The sequence below is a fragment of the Bos grunniens genome, chromosome 21 (assembly GCF_055505025.1).
Source record: "Bos grunniens cultivar Pamir isolate PY7600 chromosome 21, Bosgru_T2T1.0, whole genome shotgun sequence".
Lineage (NCBI taxonomy): Eukaryota > Metazoa > Chordata > Mammalia > Artiodactyla > Bovidae > Bos > Bos grunniens.
The window spans coordinates 2,072,088-2,094,944 of NC_141185.1; the positions used below are offsets into that span (position 1 = coordinate 2,072,088).

The window sequence follows — 22,857 nt, forward strand, 5'->3', positions numbered from 1 at the left end:
TCTGGCTTCCCAGAAGGAGGGGCTCAGGCTCCTCCAGCAGGAACCCTGTTCCCCCCGACACTCACACCCAGGACCCTCGACCCCAAGCTCCCTCGCATGTTACAGGCACTAGTTTAAAACACTACTGTCTCAGCCCATGACAGGCTCAACAGATTATCAAATGAATGAACATTCTGAAATACTGATATTATCAAATGAATAAAATATTTTTTGACATTTTATTTTTAGTTGGAGAATAACTGCTTTATAATACTGTGTTGGGTGTTGCCATATACCGACATGAATAAGTCATAGGTATACATATATCCCCTCCGTCTTGAACCTCCCACCCCACCCCACCTCCTCCACGTTGTCACAGAGCGCCAGATTTGACTCCATGCATCATACAGCGAATGCCCACCAGCTGTCTGTTTTACACATGGTGGCGTACGCACTCCCAGGCTGCTCTTCCCATCCATCCCACCCTCTCCTTCCCTGCCACCCCATGCCCACAAGGCTGTTCTGTCTGCATCTCCACTGATGCCCTGCAAACAGGTTCTCCAGTGCCATCTTTCCGGATTCCACATATGTGCATGCATGCTAAGTCACTTCAGCTGTGTCCAACTCTGTGCGGCCCTCTGGACTGCAGCAGCCCGCCAGGCTCCTCTGCCCAGGAGATTCTCCAGGTAAGAACCCTGGAGTGGGTTGCCATTTCCTCCTCCAGGGGACCTTCCCGCTCCAGGGACTGAACCGGCGTCTCTTACGTCTACCTGCACTGGCAGGTGGGCGCCACCTGGGAAGCCCATGTGTATATGAGTATAAAATATCTGGTTTTCTCTCTCTCACTCACTTCACTACGCATAACAGGCCCTAGGTTCATCCACTTCATTAGAAGTGACTCAAATGCATTCCTTCTTATGGTTGAGTAATACTCCATTATATATATGTACCACAGTTTCTTTATCCATTTATTTGTTGGTGGACACCTAGGTTGCTTCCATGTCCTAGCTATTGTAAATAGTGCTGCGATGAACACTGGGGTACGTGTGTCTTTTTCAATTATGGTTTCCTCAAGGTATATGCCCAGTAGAGGAATCATTGGGTTATACGGTAGTTTTATTCTAAGTTTATTAAGGAAGCTCCATGCTGTTCTCCATAGTGGCTGTACCAATTCACATTCCCACCAACAAGGCAAGAGGGTTCCCCTTCTCCACACCCTCTCCAACATTTATTATTTGTAGATTTTTTGGTGATGGCCACTCTGACTCGTGTGAGGTGATATTTCACTGCAGTTTTGATTTGCGTTTCTCTAATAATGAGCAATGTTGAGCATCTTTTCCTGTGTTTATAAGCCACCTGTATGTCGTTTTCGGAGAGATGTCTGTTTAGATCTTCTCACTTTTTACAAATATTGATATTAAATACCTGTTAAAATATTTTGGTAATTTTATTTGACTCAATCAATGCAGACATTCCCATCATCTAGATCAGTGAAACTCTGAGGAAAACACTCCAGGCAGAGAGCATTCACACACACACTTTTCCCATCACTGTAATAAAAATGAAAGAGAATCACATTCCAAGTAAACTCAAAGAGACTCAGATTCACTTACACGTTAGATGCTGAGTACGTGCTTTACACAACAGTCACCAAAATGTTTCCTTAAATGGCAAGCTCACCCACATTTGTTTTTAATGAATGTAATTTATTATTTCAGTTTATACAAAACCTTTCCAAAACAGAATAACCAGGGCTCAGCAAAGTGAAGGACGACAGCTTCATCACGGCTGTCAACGAGGCATCACGTCGCCTCCACGTTACTGCAGCTGTGACGAGACTTAAACTGACCTGCTCACCTGTGAGAACACACACTGTGACAAGGACGGCCTAACACACTCAGCCTTGAACCGACTCCCACTGGGGTAGCAACTCCATGCTCATCGACTCTAAATCTTAAATTAATAAGGGAAATCAAAGCACTGGGTTTGATTCCCTTCTAGGGATCCTAAACACCCTATGTGCACCTAAGAAACAGTGGTTAAGACCACAAAAATACTTTTACTTCCTTTATGAAGCATGTTTTAGATTCAAACTGAAAACTGCAAAAATCAAGACAGGAACAAAAGGAAGTGCACCCCTCACAGCATGCAGCAAGGGACACTACGGAGGCCCCAGCCTGCAACAGAGCGCAGGGAAGGAGCGTCAGTCCATTCGAGCACACCACAGCCATCTGTGCGAGGGCCAACTTCTCTAAACAAGGAGGTTTAAACTCACACTGCAGTATGTTAAAATGATGTTGAAACAGAGTTCCTTGCGGGTGGAACTTTTCTTGCAAGCTAATATCCTAGAACTCCACAAATGTGCCAGATAAGGACATCAGTTCAGTTCAGTTGCTCAGCCGTGTCCAACTCTTTGAGACCCCCATGGACTGCAGCACGCCAGGCCTCCCTGTCCATCACCAACTCCTGGAGTTTACTGAAACTCATGTCCATTGAGTCGGTGACGCCAGCCAGCCATCTCATCCTCTGTTGTCCCCTTCTCCTCCTGCCCCCAATCCCTCCCAGCATCAGGGTCTTTTCAAATGAGTCAGTTCTTCACAACAGGTGCCAAAGTACTGGAGTTTCAACTTCAGCATCAGCCCTTCCAATAAATATTTGGACTGATTTCCTTTAGGATGGACTGGTTGGATCTCCTTGCAGTCCAAGGGACTCTCAAGAGTCTTCTCCAACACCACAGTTCAAAAGCATCAATTCTTCGGCGCTCAGCTTTCTTTATAGTCCAATTCTCACATCCATACATGACTACTGGAAAAGTCATAGCTTTGACTAGATGGACCTTTGCTGGGAAAGTAATGTCTCTGCTTTTTAACATGCTGTCTAGGTTGGTCATAACTTTCCTTCCAAGGAGCAAGCGTCTTTGAATTCCATGCTGCGGTCACATCTGCAGTGATTCTGGAGCCCCCCAAATTAGAGTCTGTCACTGTTACCCCAACTATTTGCCATGAAGTGATGCGATCAGATGCCACGATCTTAGTTTTCTGAATGCTGAGTTTCAAGCCAACTTTTTCACTCTCCTCTATCACTTTCATCAAGAGGCTTTTCAGTTCTTCTTCACTTTCTGCCATAAGGGTGGTGTCATCTGAATATCTGAAGTTATTGATATTTCTACAGGCAATCTTGATTCCAGCCTGTGCTTCATCCAGCCCAGTTTCTCATGATGTACTCTGCATGTAAGTTAAATAACCAGGATGAAAATATACAGCCTTGACATAGTTCTTTCCCAATTTGGACCCAGTCTGTTGTTCCATGTCCAATTCTAACTGTTGCTTCCTGACCTGCATACAGATTTCTCAAGAGGCAGGTCAAGTGGTCTGGTATTCTCATCTCTTTAAGAATTTTCCAGAGCTTGTTGAATAAGGAAATATATTTCCTCAAAAGGTAAATGTTAAATCAATCTGAAGCCTCCATAAAAAAAAACAACGCTGTTAAGTACTTTGTAATGCATACTGTATTAACCTTCAAAGTGTTAAGAGCCTAACAGCATCTCCAAACGCTGCTCAGGCTGTCCTCTGAGGCTCTGGCCACCTCCCTGCTCTGCTGCCAGATGCGAGCAGCCAGGCCCTGAGTCACGGTGGGGGCTAAAGTGTCTGCGAGTCTCCTCCACCATCCTGTGAGCCCAGGAGGGCCCCTCTGACAGCTGGGGAAGCCCAGACTTTGGGGAGTGCCAGGCACGGCCAGAGAGCAAGCCCAGGTCCCTTTCTTAATGTATATTCTCAGCACCCCACCCGCTTCCAGTACTTGACAGGTCCCTGCTCTGGTCTCCTGTTTCCTAAGGCTTCTTTAAAATACGGGTACAAAAACAGCCCATGAATACACTGGTCAACAACGGAGACAGTCCGTGAGCACACAGGGTGGAGACGTGAGCCGCTCCCCGCTCCCGTGCTGCTCGTCCAGGGCAAGAGGGCGAGGATGCGCGCCTGGGGGAGTATGCAGCACCGGGGGTGATGGGGAGAGCTCTTACACGGGAGGACAGGCGGCAGTGCAGCAAGACACTGCGTGCCGGAGCTCCTCCTGCTCAGGCTCTGAGTGCTCCAAGTACCTCACTGTCCAGAATTCTTAAAGAGGAATTCATCCTGGGTTAAAAAAAAAAATACACCGCATTACTCAAGTCCTCAAGAGGTTTATATTGAAAAAAGAGCTGAAGCAGGAGCCTGGACAGATGCGGCGATGCACCCACCGCATCAGACCCCCGCCCCTGCCCCGCGTGGAGCTCTCTGGCTGCAGCGTCGCACCTGCTGTGTTGATTCCACATCCGCCTCCCCTACAAAGACCCAGGAGATGCCTTTATTCTAGAGATGTCTATCACACCATTATTACAAAACCAAATTCCAACATACAAAGGCATGTTAAATTCCTTCAGGGTCAGAGCAGGTCAGAAACAAACACAAATGTAAACACGACAGGGAAGAGTTGACAAAAGCCACTCCGTGTTCACTCAGCAGTGTGTGACGCAACGTGTACAGTGAATATTTACAAAGACGCCGTCGTACTATGCAAATGCTTATAAAATGTAGTATGAAAAAATTTAAAAACAAAATAAAACGTGCACAACACTGTAAGTCAACTATACTTCAATGTTTTAAGTGTATGTATTTATCTAGGTGAACACTGAAAACAAACATACTGATGATGTTCATGTTTCCCATACAGTCTTTTTTTTCTAGGTAGCACATGTTTTTATAGTAGGGGGAAGAGACATATACAATTATTATTATTATTTCTTAAAAGCACTGTGTATCTGAAACGTGACAGCAGATTCTAAGCAGCCCGCACAGGAGAAGGGCTGAGGCACGGCACAGGGCTACCCACCCTGAGCTCTACCAGCAAGGCTGGTCGACGGACCTGTGCGTGCTCCCAGGAGACGTGGACGGGGCACAAGCCACGGGCACGAGCCCTGCTCAAGCGTGCGCAGGCCCACCCCAGTGTCTGGGGAGGCCGTCCCTCTCACCCACCAGAACGTGGGCTCCCGAAGGCCCAGCTGCATTCCTTTCTTGCGTTCCCCCCACCCCGCAACTCGACAAAGCCCAGCAGGGCTGCCCCCTCGGTCATGCCCTGCGAATCCTGCTGCCCCAACGCAAGGCCCTGCTACTCCAACACACACCGTGCAAAGCGCGGTGTCTCGGGGCTGCCTGCTGTCTGCCTGGTCCTCACTCCACCCCAGGGGCTCCAGCTGCCTTCTCTGCTCGCAGCCCGCAACGAGCGGGGACCCACTGGTGTCCACTGACGCCGCTGCCAGGGAACCTGGCGTCGCCCCCTGGCTATGGACGCACACCGCCATGGCACCGCTCCGGGCCTCCGCTCTCCCTCCCGAGTGCTCTCGCTGCACTGTCACCGGGCCCCATGGGAGGCTGTGTGTCCTTGTCGGCCCGCTCAGTGTCCTTCTGAGCAGGATCCAAGCGCAGCCCCACAAACCACCGTAAACACTGAAGCCAGCGGGCTTGCCGGCAGGCAGACCCCAGGGCCGTTCCCATCAGCGCTCTCCCACGAGGACGCCCGCTTCTCCCGCCGGTTCGGTCTCACCTGCGAGCGCTCCCTACCTGAGTTCCATGACGGGTGCAAACAGCATGCTGAGCAGCGCGGGGAGGCCTGGGATGTGCGGCATCAGGGAGGTCTCGCGCAGCAGCATGGTGGACCCTGCGGACGGGCCCGGCGGGCAGGCGGTCACTGTGGGCGCCCTGCGCTCAGGCCTCCCACCCCGCGTGCAGCTGTCCCACAGACGCCCGGCAGGCAGAGCTCCCGGTGCGGGTCCCCCAGCCCCCCAAGGGAAGCCCGCCGCCTAAGGCCCTGGCTTTGACTGTCCTGTTTGGTTACTCCTCCTCTCCTTCCTCCTCTGGCCAAGACCTGGGATTCGCCCTCCTGTCCAGCCAAGATAACGGAAAGCATGGACGGCCAAGGAGTCCGTCCCTGCGCCCCTGCGCAAGGAGTGGGAAGGCTGGGACTCTCCGGCTCAAACTCACACCCGCTGATGCACTCAGAAGAGAGTCCAGGAGCCGGGCCGCAGGTGTGAGGCTGCTCCCGACCTCAGGACAGACGTCCCGGCCCTGGAGTCAGGCGGGGAGCAGGGCGGGCGGCGCAGCCCCTCACTCACCAGTGGTGTTCACGGAGAGGGACGCTGCGACCAGCAGCCGCTGGTGCGTGTCCTCGGGGCTGTCGCTGATGATGACCGAGTTGATGCTTTCCTTCTCGATCCAGACGCACCTGGAAGCAGAGCTCCTGGGAGAGGCGGCCCCTGCACGAGGCAGCGCCTGACGCCAGGCCAGGAGGGGCCGCTGCAGAGACAGGCCGGCCGCAATGCAGTGACCGACCGATCGCTGGGAGGCCACGGCCCGTCTCCACCAAGTCTCGGCCATGCCCAGACCCACGTGCTGCCCTGGCACAAACCTCCACCTCCAGCCAGACCGCCGCCCGCACTGCCCACCTGCAGCGGCTGCGGCCTGCGTCCCAGCAGGCTGTCCCTGACACCCGCCTGGGGGAAGCCCGGCCTGGCCCACCTGCCCCCTGCTCACAGCGGCCCAGCAGGGGACCCTCCACGCCTGCTCCTCCCAAACCTTTGACTCTAATCGCAGGCCAGGCTATTGAGTCCACACCGAAAGCTCCCATGAGCTTTCTGCTCCTCCTACGGCGGACACAGTCCACGGTGACCCGCCTGGAGCAGGACGGAACGGCCTCCAGAGTCTCTCCTCCATGCGGGCTCCGCACCCTCTCAAGTGCTCACCGGGCACCTGCAGACCATGGGGCTCTTGCTGCAAACCGGGGGCTGAGCTCTGCGTTTCTAACAGGCTCTTGGGGACACGTCTGCTGCTGGTTCTGGAGGAGACTCTGGCAAGCCAGGGTTTTTCCTCTGCAGCCCAAGCGATTGTTTAAGATGCACAAAATGAGGCTTCCCATGCTTCTCAGGAGGAAGCGACTCATGAGGCTTGGCAACACACACCTCCCAGCAGTCCTCCGCTCTCACTCCCCGTCCTCAGGGGAGCACTCGCTCCAGATCTGGCCTGCACCCTCTGCTGCCAGGACCCTCCTGGAGCCTTCACCCTGCCAGCACAATGCTCCTGGTCTTCACTCCTCCGCACACTCCGGGTCTCAGACTTCTGAAACCCAACAGCCTTCCGAGTGTGGTCAGGGCGCTCTGAGACGCCTCCATGATGCTCCAGGAGCCCATCAAGAGCCACAGCAACCCACCGTGAAGTCAGAGGTTTCCTCTGTCCTGCCGCTGTGCCCGCTGGACCCATAATGTGGGGCACACCACCTGTGCTGCGGCCCCCAGTGCTCTCGCTAAACCCCTCCCAGGACACAGCAGGCATGACAGATCTGCTGGACGAATGGCGATGATGCTGAGGACAGAAACGACGAGGGCCCTGATAAAGCCCAGGTCTCAGCAGAACGGCTTTCACCTAAGAGAGTGTGGGAACCTCAGGTCTGCAGCGAGCACAGAGGCCAGAGAACTTAGCAAAGGCAGCAGGTTCCGAGAGGTTAGACATAGAAAAGCTTAGTTTCTGATAAGCCCTTTGAACAGAGGACCAGAGAAAGCAGCTTCATGGGAATCTTAATCATACCTGAACTTGGATATTCTGGTCAGACTATGACACTTCAGTTCGTAAGGGTTAAAAGGCCCGTGAAGTACTGCCTGTACACACAAAACATACAAAACGTTACGGATAAGTAAAATGTCACTTCACTTTCATTTTAAAAATCCAAAAGTCAGCTCACAGTTTAAAAGAAAGAAAAAAAGCTACGTCTTAGTCATAAGGTCTTGAAGATTTAATGGGGGAAAAACGCCTTAAAAGAGGTATTCTCCTGGAATGCACCTGTTTCCATCAATGGAAACCTTCATATTTTGCATATAAAATGTATCTACACACACATATATAAGATAGCCTTTGTCAAGAAAAGGAAACACTGTCAAGCACTTCTGTGAAAGGTCTCTCTTCACTGCAGCAGCAGCCCAAGACCACACAGCCAGAGGCCAGGACAATAAAAGCAGAGTCCCTGGCTGGGGCGAGGGGACACGTCCCAGCCAACCCTTCCCGCCAGACGCCACCAAGGGACGAAGCTGAGCCCTGCCGCTGGTCCTCCGAAGCCCACAGCCGTGCTCCCCTCCATCTGACAAGCAAACACCGGTCTCTGTGACTGGAAACGCAGCCTGCCACCCAACTGCCCGGCTTTGCTGCAAAGCGCCCATCTATCCTGCCTCCTCAGAACTGTCTGAGAGGCTGCCTCCCGGGCTTGAGTCCTCAGCAAGTCCGCCAAATATAATCAACATAACCCTCAGCTTTTAGGCTGTGCAATCTTTTTCACATGGTGTCGCCTCTGGAAAGGTTGGCTTAAAAAAGAACCACTCAAAAAAAAAAAAAAAAAGAACTAGCCAAAAGCCTGTCTCTACACTAAATTCTAGGTTTTTCTCATATTAATACAGGCTCCACAGTGAGAGAAGTAACAGTACTAAAAACCAAGAACAAAAAACCACCATGACTTCCAGCTACAACTCAGCTTATAGCTGCAGAGTGATTCGAAGTTCTTAACTGGACTGTACAATACCTCCTATAAATTACCTTGCAGCTTGGGTTACCCAGCTTATTGGAAGAAAAGCTCTCCAGCAAAATCCGGATCAGGTGCTTTTCGTCGTCTTTCACGGGAGACGCCATGGACATGTCTGTCAGGTCTTCTACTGATTTGGAAAAGAGACCCTTGAGAGCTTCGTGGCTTTGCTAAACAAAACAAGAAAAATTCATTTTGGTAAAAGGAAAACCAGTGTTAAAAACATTTTACTCCAAATTAATCAAAGCATTTCATAGGCACCACCTTATCATTAGGTTACCTTTAGATCATTAAGATGTCAAAAGATAATTTATTGATACAAACAAAAGAAGACAGAACTCACTAAAGGCTCAGCTCATTAGCCTTTACTAACTTTCAGCCAAAGTGAAAGTCGCTCAGTCGTGTCTGACTCTTTGCGACCCTGGACATACACAGTCCATGGAATTCTCCAGGCCAGAACACTGGAGTGGGTAGCCTTTCCCTTCTCCAGGGGATCTTCCCAACCCAGGGGTCGAACCCAGGACACCAGCATTGCAGGAGGACTCTTTACCAGCTGAGCCACAAGGGAAGCCCTCAGCCATCAGAGAACTGAAGGGTGACACAGGTTTTGTACACAAAATGTCAGCTTCATCCCAGGACTGTGACCAGGACCCCCGGTGCGTTTTCTCAAGTGGAAACACAAACCCGGCTGGCTCTATGGTGACGTTTCCCTGCTGGTTTGCCCCCTGCCCAACCCAGTACCTCATCCCCAGCAGAAATTACAGAAGGAGCCACCTTCAACATGAGCCTCAAAGTGGCATCTCAAACCTTCAGATCAAGAAAGGCAGCTTCAGAAATGGTTTTGAAATAAACAGTTGAAATACATTTTGAAATGTTTCAAACGCTAGAAACAAATATTTTATAAAGGAATTATAAAATTCATTAGGGAGATAAATCTTGGAATCCATTTTTTAACAACTCCCCAAAGAGAGAACACTTTCACATCTAAGTTTCATTCCAAGAACAACAACAACAAAACACCAACAGCTTCATAACCGGAAACCACAAGAACTGTACCTGGCCACCATGATTTGGCCTCAAAGAAACTAGAAGACATTTAGGAAGGAACCACAGATCTCAACACACCAATCGCTGTCCGGCTCTGCAGCCCTTGAGATCCTGAGAGCGGGAAAGGCCCCCCCTGCCTCCCGCCCCACCCCACCCACGGGCACGCACACACATGCTCCATCCACGGGCAGCACACACCTTGGACTCGTACGGCTCCTCGGCCGGCTCAGCGTAGCCCTGGCTGATGAGGATGCCCCGCACGCTGACCGTGTCCTGCAGCCCTGAGGGGAGGTAGGCGTCCACGTGCAGGACGCTGTGCACCATGGAGAAGACCTTCACCAGGAGGGTGCGGCCGCCGACCAGAGAGGAGAAGCGCTGGCTGGCCCCGCTGCTCCAGCGCTCGCCACACACCAGGCACCTCGCTGATGGCCGCATCTTGCAGATCTTGAACTCCAGGGCCTGCAGGGCAGAGGGCAGGGCCAGACACTCAGCCCAGACGCTACCCAAAGTAGACCTGGGCGGGGTCTGCACCAGGAACCATCACAGACCCTACTGGAAGCACGGCAGGGTGACCGAGGACGCCACAGCTAAAACCACATGGTCTCGTCAGTCGATGACAAAAAAGCTTAGAATGCCTTTTACAAAGCACAGGTGAAAAAGCATTATAAACTTCACGAAGTTTGAAACCCTCCATGTACTTTAACTTGCTCCAGAAGCACTATCAGCAAAAACATCTACAGCAACATATCTCAGGGAAAAAGCAGAAACCAGACTTGGGGAGCACAACAAAATGAGGGCCTTCCTGCTCTGGGTCTTGGCCCATCTGCAAGCTGAGGGGCGAGCCCTGACCTCCAAGACCCCTCCAGCTTCACACGCTCAGGCCACAGCAATGTGTCCCCCTCACCTGAAAGGGCAGCTCGAGGAACTGGCAGGGCATCTCCATGAGGACGCCCAGCGCCACGCGCGCTCTGTTCCCGTAGTCCACGAAGAACACCTAGAGGAGGCCGGGTGTGCGTCAGTGCAGGCCCGGCCAGGAGCCCAGACGCGGCCGCCCCAGCCCAGCCCGCTCCTCGGGACTCCCAGGACGGGGCGAGTCCTCAGGCCACTGAGGGAAGGGGCTTTCCAACTGCACCACTTCTCTAATTGTAACTATTTTATATTTAGTTTCCACGTGAAAAGACAAAAACCTTTCTGTCAACTGCTTTGAGTCTGCCTCATTTCCGTTTGCAAGATTTACTACAGAAAAACATACCTCGGCAGAATTTCCAGAAACATAGAGGACCTGAGCTCTGAAGTAGCTTTCTTTATCACTGTCGGCGAAGGGAGCCAGGCAGACCTGGTCGGGGTGGGGGTGGACAGGCAGGGGCACCAGCGTGAGGCGGTTTATCTCGGCAGCCAGACTCTTCAGAAACTCCCAGTTCTTCTCATCGGTCCTGTACCCCCAGAAGTGTCCCACTTCAACCACCTAGAGGGGAGGAGGAGGAGACAAACCCTGGAGAGGATCTCCGTCCAGAGGGACAGGCGCGCCTGCTGCAGGCCTGGCGTGCCCCCCTGCCGACCACCGCAGGTCACAAGCTATATTCCCTGGTCCGTAAGGTCCTCCAGGCTTTGAGTCGGTGCTTATGAGGAGACGGGGGCTCCGGTCAAGTGAGGTGAAGGAGTGTGACGCGCACCAGCACTGCAGGCCCTGGGGCCACACGAGGTCAGGGCTGTCCCATCCGACCAGCCCCCAGGACCCGCCGAGCCCACAGAGCACCCCCGGAGCGTGGGGCGGAGTGCGGACGGCCTCACCCGCTGCCGCCACCACACAGCCCAGGCCGCACCGCTGCGGCCCTCCAGGCGGCGGGAGGCCAGGCTGCTATGCGGAGTCTCCCAGGGAAGGGGACCACGCATTTGCTAGGAAGCCTGCAGCATTTTAACTGAAATTTTATTTTGAAGAAGTAAAAACTACACTCCAACGAACGCTGCTGCCAATGCCAGCTCTGCTGATACAACTGAATTACAGGCAAACAGCGCCACGCCAGTGACCTCCTACCTGTGCCTGTTGCTAAACTGGTGTTTTTCGGCATTTCAAATGTACTACCATTTTGAAAATTAAACTTTGATTCTAGGATGAACACTTGTGTTTCTTTTTCTGTTACAGCCACGTTTGAATTCGCCGAGTGAAAGTGACTCGAGCTCACCCAGACGGACTCCTGGTGGCCTTTAGCGATGCCCTTGATGACGCTGGTGTGCACCGTGAGGGCCCCTCACCGGGAGCCTTCTCCACTGTGAGACACAGGACACATGGTCCACGGCCGGTCGAATGTGAGGATGCGAGGAGCCATGGACAGAGGGCCGACCCTAAGCAACCTGAGGACTAAGCCCTCGCTGCCACGGGTGTGGCGTGGGTGACTAAGGTACACGGGCCGTCTGCGGCTGCACCTCCACGTCCACTGCCCCGTGCGCTCGACGGGGCGGCTCTAAACAGAGACGACAGAAGAGCTCCAGCGCCCGGGTCGCACCGCTCTCACCTCTGTGACTTCCACCGTTAGCAGCAGGTCTGTGATGGTCCGCGACTGGTCCACCATGTTAAAGGAGGCTTGCACGGGATCAACTGTCTTCTTCTGGAAGTCCACGTTCACCCTGTTAGACACCACTTATCTTAAAAGGAACAGAGGTGTCACAAAGAACACGCGTGTGCTTACGTACGTGAGGCTACTGCTCGCACTAGTGCAACAGAGGTGTCACAAAGAACACGCGTGTGCTTACGTACGTGAGGCGACTGCTCGCACTAGTGCAACAGAGGTGTCACAAAGAACACGCGTGTGCTTACGTACGTGAGGCGACTGCTCGCACTAGTGCAACAGAGGTGTCACAGAGAACACGCGTGTGCTTACATACGTGAGGCTACTACTCGCACTAGTGCAACAGAGGTGTCACAGAGAACACGCGTGTGCTTACGTACGTGAGGCGACTGCTCGCACTAGTGCAACAGAGGTGTCACAAAGAACATGCGTGTGCTTACGTACGTGAGGCGACTGCTCGCACTAGTGCAACAGAGGTGTCACAAAGAACACGCATGTGCTTACGTACGTGAGGCGACTGCTCGCACTAGTGCAACAGAGGTGTTACAAAGAACACGCGTGTGCTTACGTACGTGAGGCGACTGCTCGCACTAGTGCAACAGAGGTGTCACAAAGAACGCGTGTGCTTACGTACGTGAGGCGACTGCTCGCACTAGTCCACGGCTACTACAGGAAAAGAGGTTTAATGAGACACAGCCAGTGACGACGAACTGCACCTCATCTCCCACGAGAGACTCTGCCGGTGTCCTGCGCTGCCCTGGGGCAGGGGGTGCACCCCACAGTCACACACCACCCTCTACAAACACATGCTAATGCTCAAGATTGTCACGGAATTCTGCTTTCAAGGATATAAATTCTAAATCTGGGAACTGCAAGGTCTCCTGACTTGTGGGTTCAGAGGTGAGTGACCCTGACCTTTAGAAAACCATAAGAATCCACGGCTGCGTCATGTCACTAGGAAGTCCACGCCTAGGTCATGAAGTCATGTCATTAGAAAACACATACGTGGTTTCTAAAAAATCCAGTTATCATTCATCCCTTAAAGCAGCAACACAGCCAATGCTAAAATGTGAGGAGATACAACTCAAGTTTGAGAAAAGGTTTCCTTTTTTCCCTAGTAATTTTATTCTTCCATGAAGAGGAAGGATGATGAGAGACCCTGACCCGCCTCTCTGCCCTGTCCGCAGACCCGTCTGTTAAGTAAGGTGCCCAGGCAGCCAGGCAGCGGGATGGGTGTGCTGCACGTGGCCCCAGACTCAGCACACCCAGCTGCCACCCTCAGAGTCAGGTCATCCCACACCAGCCACACTCGTGGCCACACTTCCCTTCCTCCCCACTCCTCGACTTCGGGTTGGGTGCCTCGGGGGCTTACAAGATGACTGAGAGGAAAGACACAGGACTGCAGCTCTGCGGGCACAACCGAAAGTGCTCCCACCGGGGACGCCGAGGGCATTCAGGTCGGCCCAAGGTGCACAGAGCCGCCAACCGCACGGCAGCACCCTGGGCTGGGCGGAACCCCTGCGCTGCCTGCCAGGAGCTCCCAAGGGCGCCGCCACTCTGTGCCGGGTCAGCTCCGCTGAGGACAAGGAAGACCCTCTTGTGCTTGAGAAAAGGAGCGACGGGAAGGAGGAAGAAAGGGGGCTGGCACCAGGCTCAGTCCCCTCGACTCAACTGAAAATGACACAGGGACTCTGCCTACTCCCCGGCAGCCTTGACCACAGGTGCCACAGCTACTACACAGACGCAAACGCTGAGGTTCAGAGAGGTCGAGCGACCTGTGCGAGCGCACACGGCAGCCCAGGCCAGTGCGAGTGTGTGACCTTCAGCACGGCTAAGCAGCTGCTCAAAAGTGGCATTTGAGAATGTGTAGGCAGCAGGACAGAGTCGTGCCCACCAGCCTCCTGAGCCTACCTCGTGTTCCGGAGCTTGGACACGGCCCCTCCTTGCACCTTCGCTTCAATCTCCTCTGCAGAGTGAACACTGAGTTCAAGGGACACTTTGAGCTGAGACATCTTGATGGCCATGTACACGGCAGGGAGCGTTTTAAACCTCTCTGTTGGATTGCGTGAAAACTCCACAAAGGCTCTGCTCCACAAATACAGATAAAAAATAAGCTTATGAGGCGTCTGAAACAGAGTTAAGTGTATATTAATTTCTCTCAAGTTCAGATAAAAGATTTTCAGCTACACATCTCCTCAAAACTACCTAGTAACTAACTTCTCATCACAGGGTTAATCAAGAAGATGTATTCAAGAGGAAACTACTCACTTAAGAGCAATAAAAATTACAATAACATACCATTAAATTAAAAACCAGTATCGTCCTCACGTATCATGCAGTATAATGTGAAATAAAGACTGACTTCAAGTGGAATGTCCAGCTAAGAAATCTTAATTGTCATTATTGGAACAAAGTGATAGGTCTGGGTTTTGCTAGTTTATTGTAGAATAAAATGCAGAGAGAGAAAAGCACACAGCTGAGCAGCTCAGCGATCTTTCTGGCCCCCCTCAAACACCCGGTTTATCACAGTGACGCTGAGGCACGGCCTCCACCGCCCCGCTCCGCAGGGTCCTGCCAGCCCACCCCTCCCCGGGGGTAAGAATCAAACACGCAGTGTGGGTGCCCGCCAGGCACTCCCTGGTATAAACGGGAAAACCCTCTCGTTCACATTTGCTGGTGAATGAATGTCAAAACTGCCCAGGTCAAACATCACACTCAGAAACAGACTCGTGACCCTCCAGCTGCTGTCCCGGAGAGCGCAAGCCTGGGGGAGCCGGAGCCCTGAGCTGGTAAGAGCGGCCAGCTCCACTGTCCTTCCACCCCTAGTCCCCCTCCCAACTCCACTGTCCCGCCTCAGCTCCCTTTCCGCCCCCTCCACTGACCCCCACCTGCCTGGGGCTCCCTTCACGCACGTCCATTCCGGTCCCACCAGCTGTCTCTAGAAGGCGCCCAGGTCTCTCCTTAGAGATCATTTCTTTCGAAGACTCTAGATCACCATGATTCTCCTCTTCCCTGAGTGTTCCCAACTCAAGAGGTGGAACAAGCTGAGCCCACGACATCCCTCCCCTGCCTCCCAGCCTCCTCCCATTCCCTATCCCCGTTGGCTCCTCGCTCTTTGTCCCCCAGGTTCTAAATGACTGAAGCAGACAAAGTCTCCTGGGGGTACTTCTGGCGGCTGGCCCACACGTGAAATCTCAGCCAGACACACCCCAGTGCAGTGCACCCCCCGAGCGTCAGCCCATACCCCTCACACTACTGAACACCCTGGGTGTCAGACCCGGGACCACACAGCTCGGCTCCTTTAGGAGGAACTCGGCTGAGAACAGACACACAGCTACATGGACCGCAGCTGCGCTTCGAGAGCTGTCCACAGCAGCCCTCTGACGTGTGGGCCCATTCTCCCACACACCCAGTTTCAAGAACCGGCCCCTGCAAAAGTGAAAACCTCGCGGCTCTTTCGCAGCCGCAATGGATTACAAAAGTGCACCACTTACTTTGCACCATCGAACACGATGGACTTGACTTGGCCACACTGTCTGAAGAGAGACTGCAGCTGCTGGTGGTAGAGAAATCCGTAGGGAGGGATATGCTTCAGCTGTAAAACACGGCAGGCATTAGCAGGGGCAGACCCGGAGCCCCCGCGAGTCACCGTGTTCACAGAGCAGAGCGCGCCGTCTCTAACCAGAGAGGTGGACCCCACAGCAGGGCACAGAAGGACTAACGACCGCTGTGGGTAATAACTGAGCTTTAATAACACACATCGGACAAAGGCTAATTCTTCCACACTGTTCAGTCGCTCAGTCGTGCCCGACTCTCTGTGACCCCACAGACTACAGCACAGTGGGCTTTCCTGTCCTTCACACCATCTCCCGGAGCTTGCTCAAACTCATGTCCATCAAGTAGGTGATGCCATCCAACCATCTCGTCCTCTGTTATCCCCTTCTCCTCCTGACTTCAGTCTTTGCCAGCATCAGGGTCTTTTCTAAGAAGTCAGTTCTTTGCATCAGGAGGCCAAAGTATCAGAGCTTCAGTTTCATCATCAATCCTTCTAATGAATATTCAGGGTTGATTTCCTTTAGGATTGACTGGTTTGATCTCCTTGTAGTCCAGGGACTCTTAAGAGTCTTCTCCAACACCAGAGTTCAAAAGCATCAATACTTTGATGCTCAGCCTTCTTTATGGTCCAACTCTCACATCCATACATGACTACTGGGAAAAACCAGAGCTTTGACTAGACAGACCTTTGTTGGTAAAGTAACGTGTCTGTTTTTTAATATGCTGTCTAGGTTGCTCATAGCTTTTCTTCCAAGGAGCAAGCGTCTTTGAATTTCATGGCTGCAATCACCACCTGCAGTGATTTTGGAGCCCCCAAAAATGAAGTCTCTCACTGTTTCCATTGTTTCCCCATCTATTTGCCATGAACTTCGTTTTCTGAATGCTGGGTTTTAAGCCAGCTTTTTCACTCTCCTCTTTCACTTTTCATCAAGAGGCTCGTTAGTTCCTCTTCAATCTCTGCCATAAGGGTGGTGTCATCTGCATATCTGAGGTTATTGATATTTCTCCTGGCAATCTTGATTTCAGCTTGTGATTCTCCAGCCCAACGTTTCTCATGATGTACTCTGCATATAAGTTAAATAAACAGGGTGACAATATACAGCCTTGACGTACTCCTTTCCCAACTGGGAACCAGTCTGCTGTTCCATGTCCAGTTCTAACTGTTGCTTCTTGACCTGCATACAGACTTCTCAAGAGGCAGGTAGGTCTGGTATTCTCATTAAGAATTTTCCAGTTTGTTGTGATCCACACAAAGGCTTTAGCATAGTCTATGAAGCAGATGTTTTTTCTGGAATTCTCTTGCTTTTTCTGTGATCCAATGGATGTTGGCAATTTTGATCTCTGGTTCCCCTGCCTTTTCTAAATCCAGCTTGTACATCTGGAAGTTCTCAGTTCACATACTGTTGAAGCCTAGCTTGGAGAATTTTGAGCATAATCTTGCTAGCATGTGAACGAGTGCAATTGTGCAGTAGTTTAAACATTCTTTGGCATTGCCCTTAATTTGGGATCGGAATGAAAACTGATTCTTCCCTGTTAAAATAGTCCAAAAGTCCAATACACAAAAGACTTCATTTCACCTTAAAATAACAGAGTAGCCTATATATCTTTATCAAACATGGTATGTCTACACAGGCAGTGGTGGGAATGCAGACACCCCTGAGAGGCGGGAGTGGGTCCTCACCCTGCAGGCAACACCCAACCAGGAGGCCCTGGGCAACCCCTCCTTCCCTCTCCCCACTCCGCCCCCTCCCCACTCCCACCCTGCCCACTCCGCCCCCTCCCCACACCCACCCTGCCCTCCCCACAGGGCCATCTGGGTTTTGAGCTCTGACTCTGGTATGAAACCCGGAGCCCCTGCCCCACGCCCAGCACAGCTCCACAAGAGGCAGCAGGTAGTGAACAGCAAGGGCTGTGGATTCGGGTCTGAGTTCAAGTCCTGCCTTGTTCAGTCTCTTTCGGCAAGTCACAGAGCCACCCTCGGACCTCCCAGCCACATCATGAATTAAGGGCGATGACCAATCTCTCACTCGAAGGGTGAAATGCAAAGAAAAATGAGTAAAAAGCAGCTAGCAAAGGCGCCCTCAGAGGACAGTCCATACTAGCACGAGCTCAGCTGTTACAAAGCACACGGGAGGGAATTCTGGCCCGCAGAGCGCGTGGTGAACAGGCAAGCACAGTCCCACATCCAAGGACGTGCGCCGAGCGCGCTTGGCCCACCACGGCCATCAGGAAGAGCAGAGGCCCAGCCAGTTCCCCACCGCGAGGCAGAGCTGACGAGCACCTCTGCGGGACAAAGCGCGGTGCTCCCCCAAGACCCCCCACCCCACCCCAGTGTGAACTCTGCTTCTTCACTAGCAGAGCACAGCCCCCGTGGGGGAGGAGAGGCTGCAGTGCTGTGGGCTCGCCACCGCCGGGAGCCTCGCCAGGTCTCCGCGCCCCTTTAGCAGATGCAGGCTGAGGTCGCAGCACGAGCCCACGAAAGCCCGACTCCCAGAGGCCGACCCTGAAGTCGCCCTGGGCTCAGGTCTGATTAGACCCAGAGTCCACCAGCGTTGACAGGTGGTGAGCGCCGTGACCGACCATGAGATTCGCCCAAAGCTCGTGTTATCTAAACACTAATTTTCAGGCCACACTTCTAGTTCAGATTCTGTGGCACGGGGCCTCAAGTCTGAATTTCAAAATAAACAAACACTCTCTAGGCGATTCTGTTACGTGTGAATGGGGATCAGAGTTTAAATCACAGTACAAACTTGCCAACCAAATAACCCTTTACACTTTGCGTAAAATGAAGTTATTAACCACCTGCTCTTAAATTTATGGAGAAGTATGTTAAATCCTTCAGAATGAGATGGGGCAGGCAAGGTTAGCCTTGACTACTTCACTCCACAAGGCCTTCTTTCTTCAGGCCAGGTCTGTGAGACAGGAACCAGTGGAGGCATGTGAAAAGGTCAGACAAGCCATGAAATTCACTTTAGGGGAAAAAAATCCACTAAGCATTTATACAAACAGAGACAAAGGGGAAATAAAATGTTCCGTACTGGCCACACTGGAATGATGCCTGCCTGAAAACCGAGCGCCCAGTCTCCCCCAGGGAAGGCCACTGTCTCCCCACCTACCACGATGGTCGTCTTTGGGTCTTTGCCTGCCAGCTCCCTCGTGGCTATCTCTTCATCAGGTTGCCCGAAAGTAAAGTAATTTGGATAAAAAGCACCTGCCAACACAACCTGGGAGACAGATGTATTTGCATGAAGTAACAGCATGATTCTATCACATTGTCTCATTAATACAGTAATCTCATCCCAGAATGACATCCATAATGTAAAAGATGAGTTAATATTTTTTAAAAACCTGGACCTTTAATCAACCAACCAGAAAGTCACGATTCTGGTTACTTCCCTGTAACAGAAACACATTCTACAAGATCATTGCTCCAAAGAGCCTATTTCTCAGAATGAGGTTTAGGGACTTCCCTGGCAGTCCAGTAGTTAAGACTCCACTCTCCCAATCCAGGGTACACAGGTTCAATCACTGCTTGGGGAACTAAGATCCCACAAGCCACACCGTGCAGCTAGGAGAAAGAATGAGGTTTAGAAAACAGTGGCGAGTTGAACAAGGACACAAATGATTGCACACACAGGGCCCTGGGGGCTAGCCAGCATTTTCTACCTCCTCAACATACTTCCTTCCATGGGTCAGGCCTTCTCCAAAATGTTCAGGTAAAGTTACAACTGGGGCACATAGACTCAGGGCAGCAGGCCTGCCTTCAATGCTCACTTCTAAAAAGCACTCTGCAAAGAGCCGCTTCGTCAGTTAAAAACATGCCATTTGAAACCAACACCCAAGGAAGACTGTCCCAACCTTAAAGTAATTTGACACTGGTTTCCCAGCAGCCTCCAGGTTACAGGATCCCAACTCTGTGTGCGTCAGCCAACAGGTGGACGCAGGACAAGCCCGCCTCCGCCTCTGAGCCTGAGTCAGAAGCACTGGCTGCCTCTCCAGGACACACTTCCCTCCACACACGCCTACAAGGCTCCATCCAACAAGGGAGTCTGATCACGGCCTCCAAAGTTGAAATAACTTTCTGATGCAGGGTAAAAGCAACGTAATATTAACAGCAATTTTACTTTCTTAAGAGCCAAAATAAAAGGATCTCTCTGGAAGCAGTAAAGACAGCAGCCTTCAGAAACACGCCTCCAGAGATCAGAACTGGGTCTGGATCACCAACTCAGTGACATAGAAACCTGAACGCAAGGGTGGAGTGTTTCCTGTTCTCCAGCACAGCGTGAGCGCTGCGTGTCTAAGATCTCCTGTGAGGCACAACTTGTACCAGAGAAAGGGAGCAAGCCCTCTCACAACCGAGCCCAGAGGAGCAGAAGGAACCAGGAAGGACGTCCGGGTGCCCCACGTACCTGCAGGATGAATCTCTGCTTGTACTTGTACTCCTGGTCCAGGACAGGCGGCCGGGAATCAACGTACATGTTGAACTGTGAGACCCTAGTCTTCAGTTCTTCATATAACTCGGCCACCTAAGAAGAGCACAGCGACAGTGTCTCCAGACGACCACGCCATCCAGGGCAGCGGGAGCACCAGAAAAGAGTCCACACCGGGAAATATCGCTACGCCTGTGGGTGAAACCCTGCAGCTACTGAGAGCCACGATACTAGAGGCTGATTAAGAAAGGGTGCAAAAGACACACAATACAGTGCGACAGACGACAGGACACAAAGCTGCACACGCTTCACAACCCCAGCTCATAAACACTCACAGGAAGCACTGCAAACGCACACACGGGCGCCAGCGGCCGAGCGGGCCTCCGCGGCCACCGCCCTGCCTCAGGCCCTCGGAACACTCCCAGAGCCTCCTGCCAGGAGCACACACTGCTGCTTTGTGATTAAAAACAACGGCTACACAGTCACTCTCAACAAAAACACCTCTTTAGTTTAAATAGAATCGTCTCACATAAAATTATTTTATCACACTTCAAATGTATACACACAAGAATACACAAATCCAAACACCTATGAACGCATCATAAATTAACTTACCACAAAATTATCTCCCAGGAAGCAACAGTTAGCACTGGACATGGAACAACAGACTGGTTCCAAATAGGAAAAGGAGTATATCAAGGCTGTATATTATCACTGCTTATTCAACTTATATGCAGAGTACAACATGAGAAACGCTGGACTGGAAGAAACACAAGCTGGAATCAAGATTGCCGGGAGAAATGTCAATAACCTCAGATATGCAGATGACACCACCCTTATGGCAGAAAGTGAAGAGGAACTAAAAAGCCTCTTGATGAAGGTGAAAGTGGAGAGTGAAAAAGTGGGCTTAAAGCTCAACATTGAGAAAACGAAGATCATGGCATCCGGTCCCATCACTTTATGGGAAATAGATGGGGAAACAGTGGAAACAGTGTCAGACTTTATTTTTTTTGGGCTCCAAAATCAATGCATATGGTAACTGCAGCCACGAAATTAAAAGACGCTTACTCCTTGGAAGGAAAGTTATGACCAAACTAGGTAGCATATTCAAAAGCAGAGACATTACTTTGCCAACAAAGGTCCGTCTAGTCAAGGCTATGGTTTTTCCTGTGCTCATGTATGGACGTGAGAGTTGGACTGTGAAGAAGGCTGAGCGCCGAAGAATTGATGCTTTTGAACTGTGGTGTTGGAGAAGACTCTTGAGAGTCCCTTGGACTGCAAGGAGATCCAACCAGTCCATTCTGAAGGAGATCAGCCCTGGGATTCCTTTGGAGGGAATGATGCTGAAGCTGAAACTCCAGTACTTTGGCCACCTCATGCGAAGAGTTGACTCATTGGAAAAGACTCTGATGCTGGGAGGGATTGGGGGCAGGAGGAGAAGGGGACGACAGAGGATGAGATGGCTGGATGGCATCACTGACTCGATGGACGTGAGTCTGGGTGAACTCCGGGAGTTGGTGATGGACAGGGAGGCCTGGCGTGCTGTGATTCATGGGGTCGCAAAGAGTCGGACATGACTGAGCGACTGAACTGAACTGAACTGAAAGAAAAAACTATACAAGCCACAGCTGTAAAGGTAACTGGAAAAAGACTACAAAAAAGAACGGTGAGGACGGAAACTCTTAGAAGTCCTGACCTATGAGGAGAGGAGGAGAGCCTGGGGACACAGGAAGGGCCCAGCCTGGCCACTTCCACACTCACTACTGAAATCACCCAGAAGGCTGCAGGAAATACAGCTTGCTAATTAAAAACCAATTTAAAATTATGCAAGTCACCTTTTCTGACCAAATGCAATAAAAATCAAAATATTAACAACAAAACAAGATATCTAAAGATATTTCTACCCAGAAACTCAAACACTCTTCTAAAAGACCCTGAATCAAGGAGAAAGCCAACAGTGAAAATAAGCCTCAGACAGGGATAGCAGTAAGCTCCCTATAGCGGGGAGGGAACGTGCATCCCCACATGGGATGTCAAAGACCAACGGACCCAAACTGCTCACAAGAAAACTCGCAGCTTTAACTACTTTTAATTAGAAAGACTGAAAGTCCATCCACTCCAATATTCTTGCCTGGGAAACCCCGTGGACAGAGGAGCCTGGCAGGCTATAGTCCCTGGGACCTCAAAAGAGTCAGACATGGCTTAAAAAGACTGAAAGTGAAAACAAGTTAAGTTCTCACCTCAGTAACTAAAAGTAAACCAGAGAAAAACTAAATTAATGGAAAAAAGCCAAAGTCAATCCACTGAAGTCTTTTACCTTTCCTCTCCCACAAAACACGTGCACAGTAAAACTGTCAAATCAAACCAGGAGTCAGTTCTCTGAAAATACAATAAAACAGACACAGCATCTTGCAAACCGGTGCAGTAAAGGCCTTGAGTCAGCAGGCCCGGCTGTCCACGTCCTGGACATTCCAGAGGAAGGTCTGGCTCCGGGCAGGTCAGCTCTGGGTCCCTGGCATACTGGCCCTAAGAGCGTCTTTGTTCAGCTGAGGCCTTGGTTCAGCACAAACGCAACAAGCAGTTCATGGAGCAGCGCGACATCGTGGGGGCGGGGGGCAAGGGGCCTGGGCCACAGGGTATCCATGTGACCTTCAGAGGAGCTGAAAACCAAGCAAGTGAGGTCA

General features: G+C 51.6%; 1 protein-coding gene across 4 annotated transcripts in view; it reads right to left on the reverse strand.

Moving 5' to 3' along the window:
- The window catches only part of TDRD9 (tudor domain containing 9), a 113,663-nt gene that overhangs the window by 26,864 nt on the left and 63,942 nt on the right, over positions 1-22,857 (reverse strand). For 2 of the 4 annotated variants that reach the window (XM_086362717.1, XM_086362716.1), the window contains exons 21-32: positions 20,153-20,269; positions 18,860-18,967; positions 15,683-15,783; positions 14,100-14,273; positions 12,135-12,246; positions 10,874-11,086; positions 10,526-10,615; positions 9,820-10,080; positions 8,589-8,744; positions 7,593-7,663; positions 6,128-6,237; positions 5,577-5,673 (exon numbers count right to left, since the gene is read on the reverse strand). In XM_086362717.1, the coding sequence (XP_086218843.1) occupies positions 5,577-5,673; positions 6,128-6,237; positions 7,593-7,663; positions 8,589-8,744; positions 9,820-10,080; positions 10,526-10,615; positions 10,874-11,086; positions 12,135-12,246; positions 14,100-14,273; positions 15,683-15,783; positions 18,860-18,967; positions 20,153-20,269 (1,610 nt within the window). Of the gene's footprint in view, positions 1-2,823; positions 4,113-5,576; positions 5,674-6,127; positions 6,238-7,592; positions 7,664-8,588; positions 8,745-9,819; positions 10,081-10,525; positions 10,616-10,873; positions 11,087-12,134; positions 12,247-14,099; positions 14,274-15,682; positions 15,784-18,859; positions 18,968-20,152; positions 20,270-22,708; positions 22,834-22,857 lie in introns of those variants that run through there. The other 2 variants (XM_086362718.1, XM_086362719.1) reach the window with 2 other exon arrangements.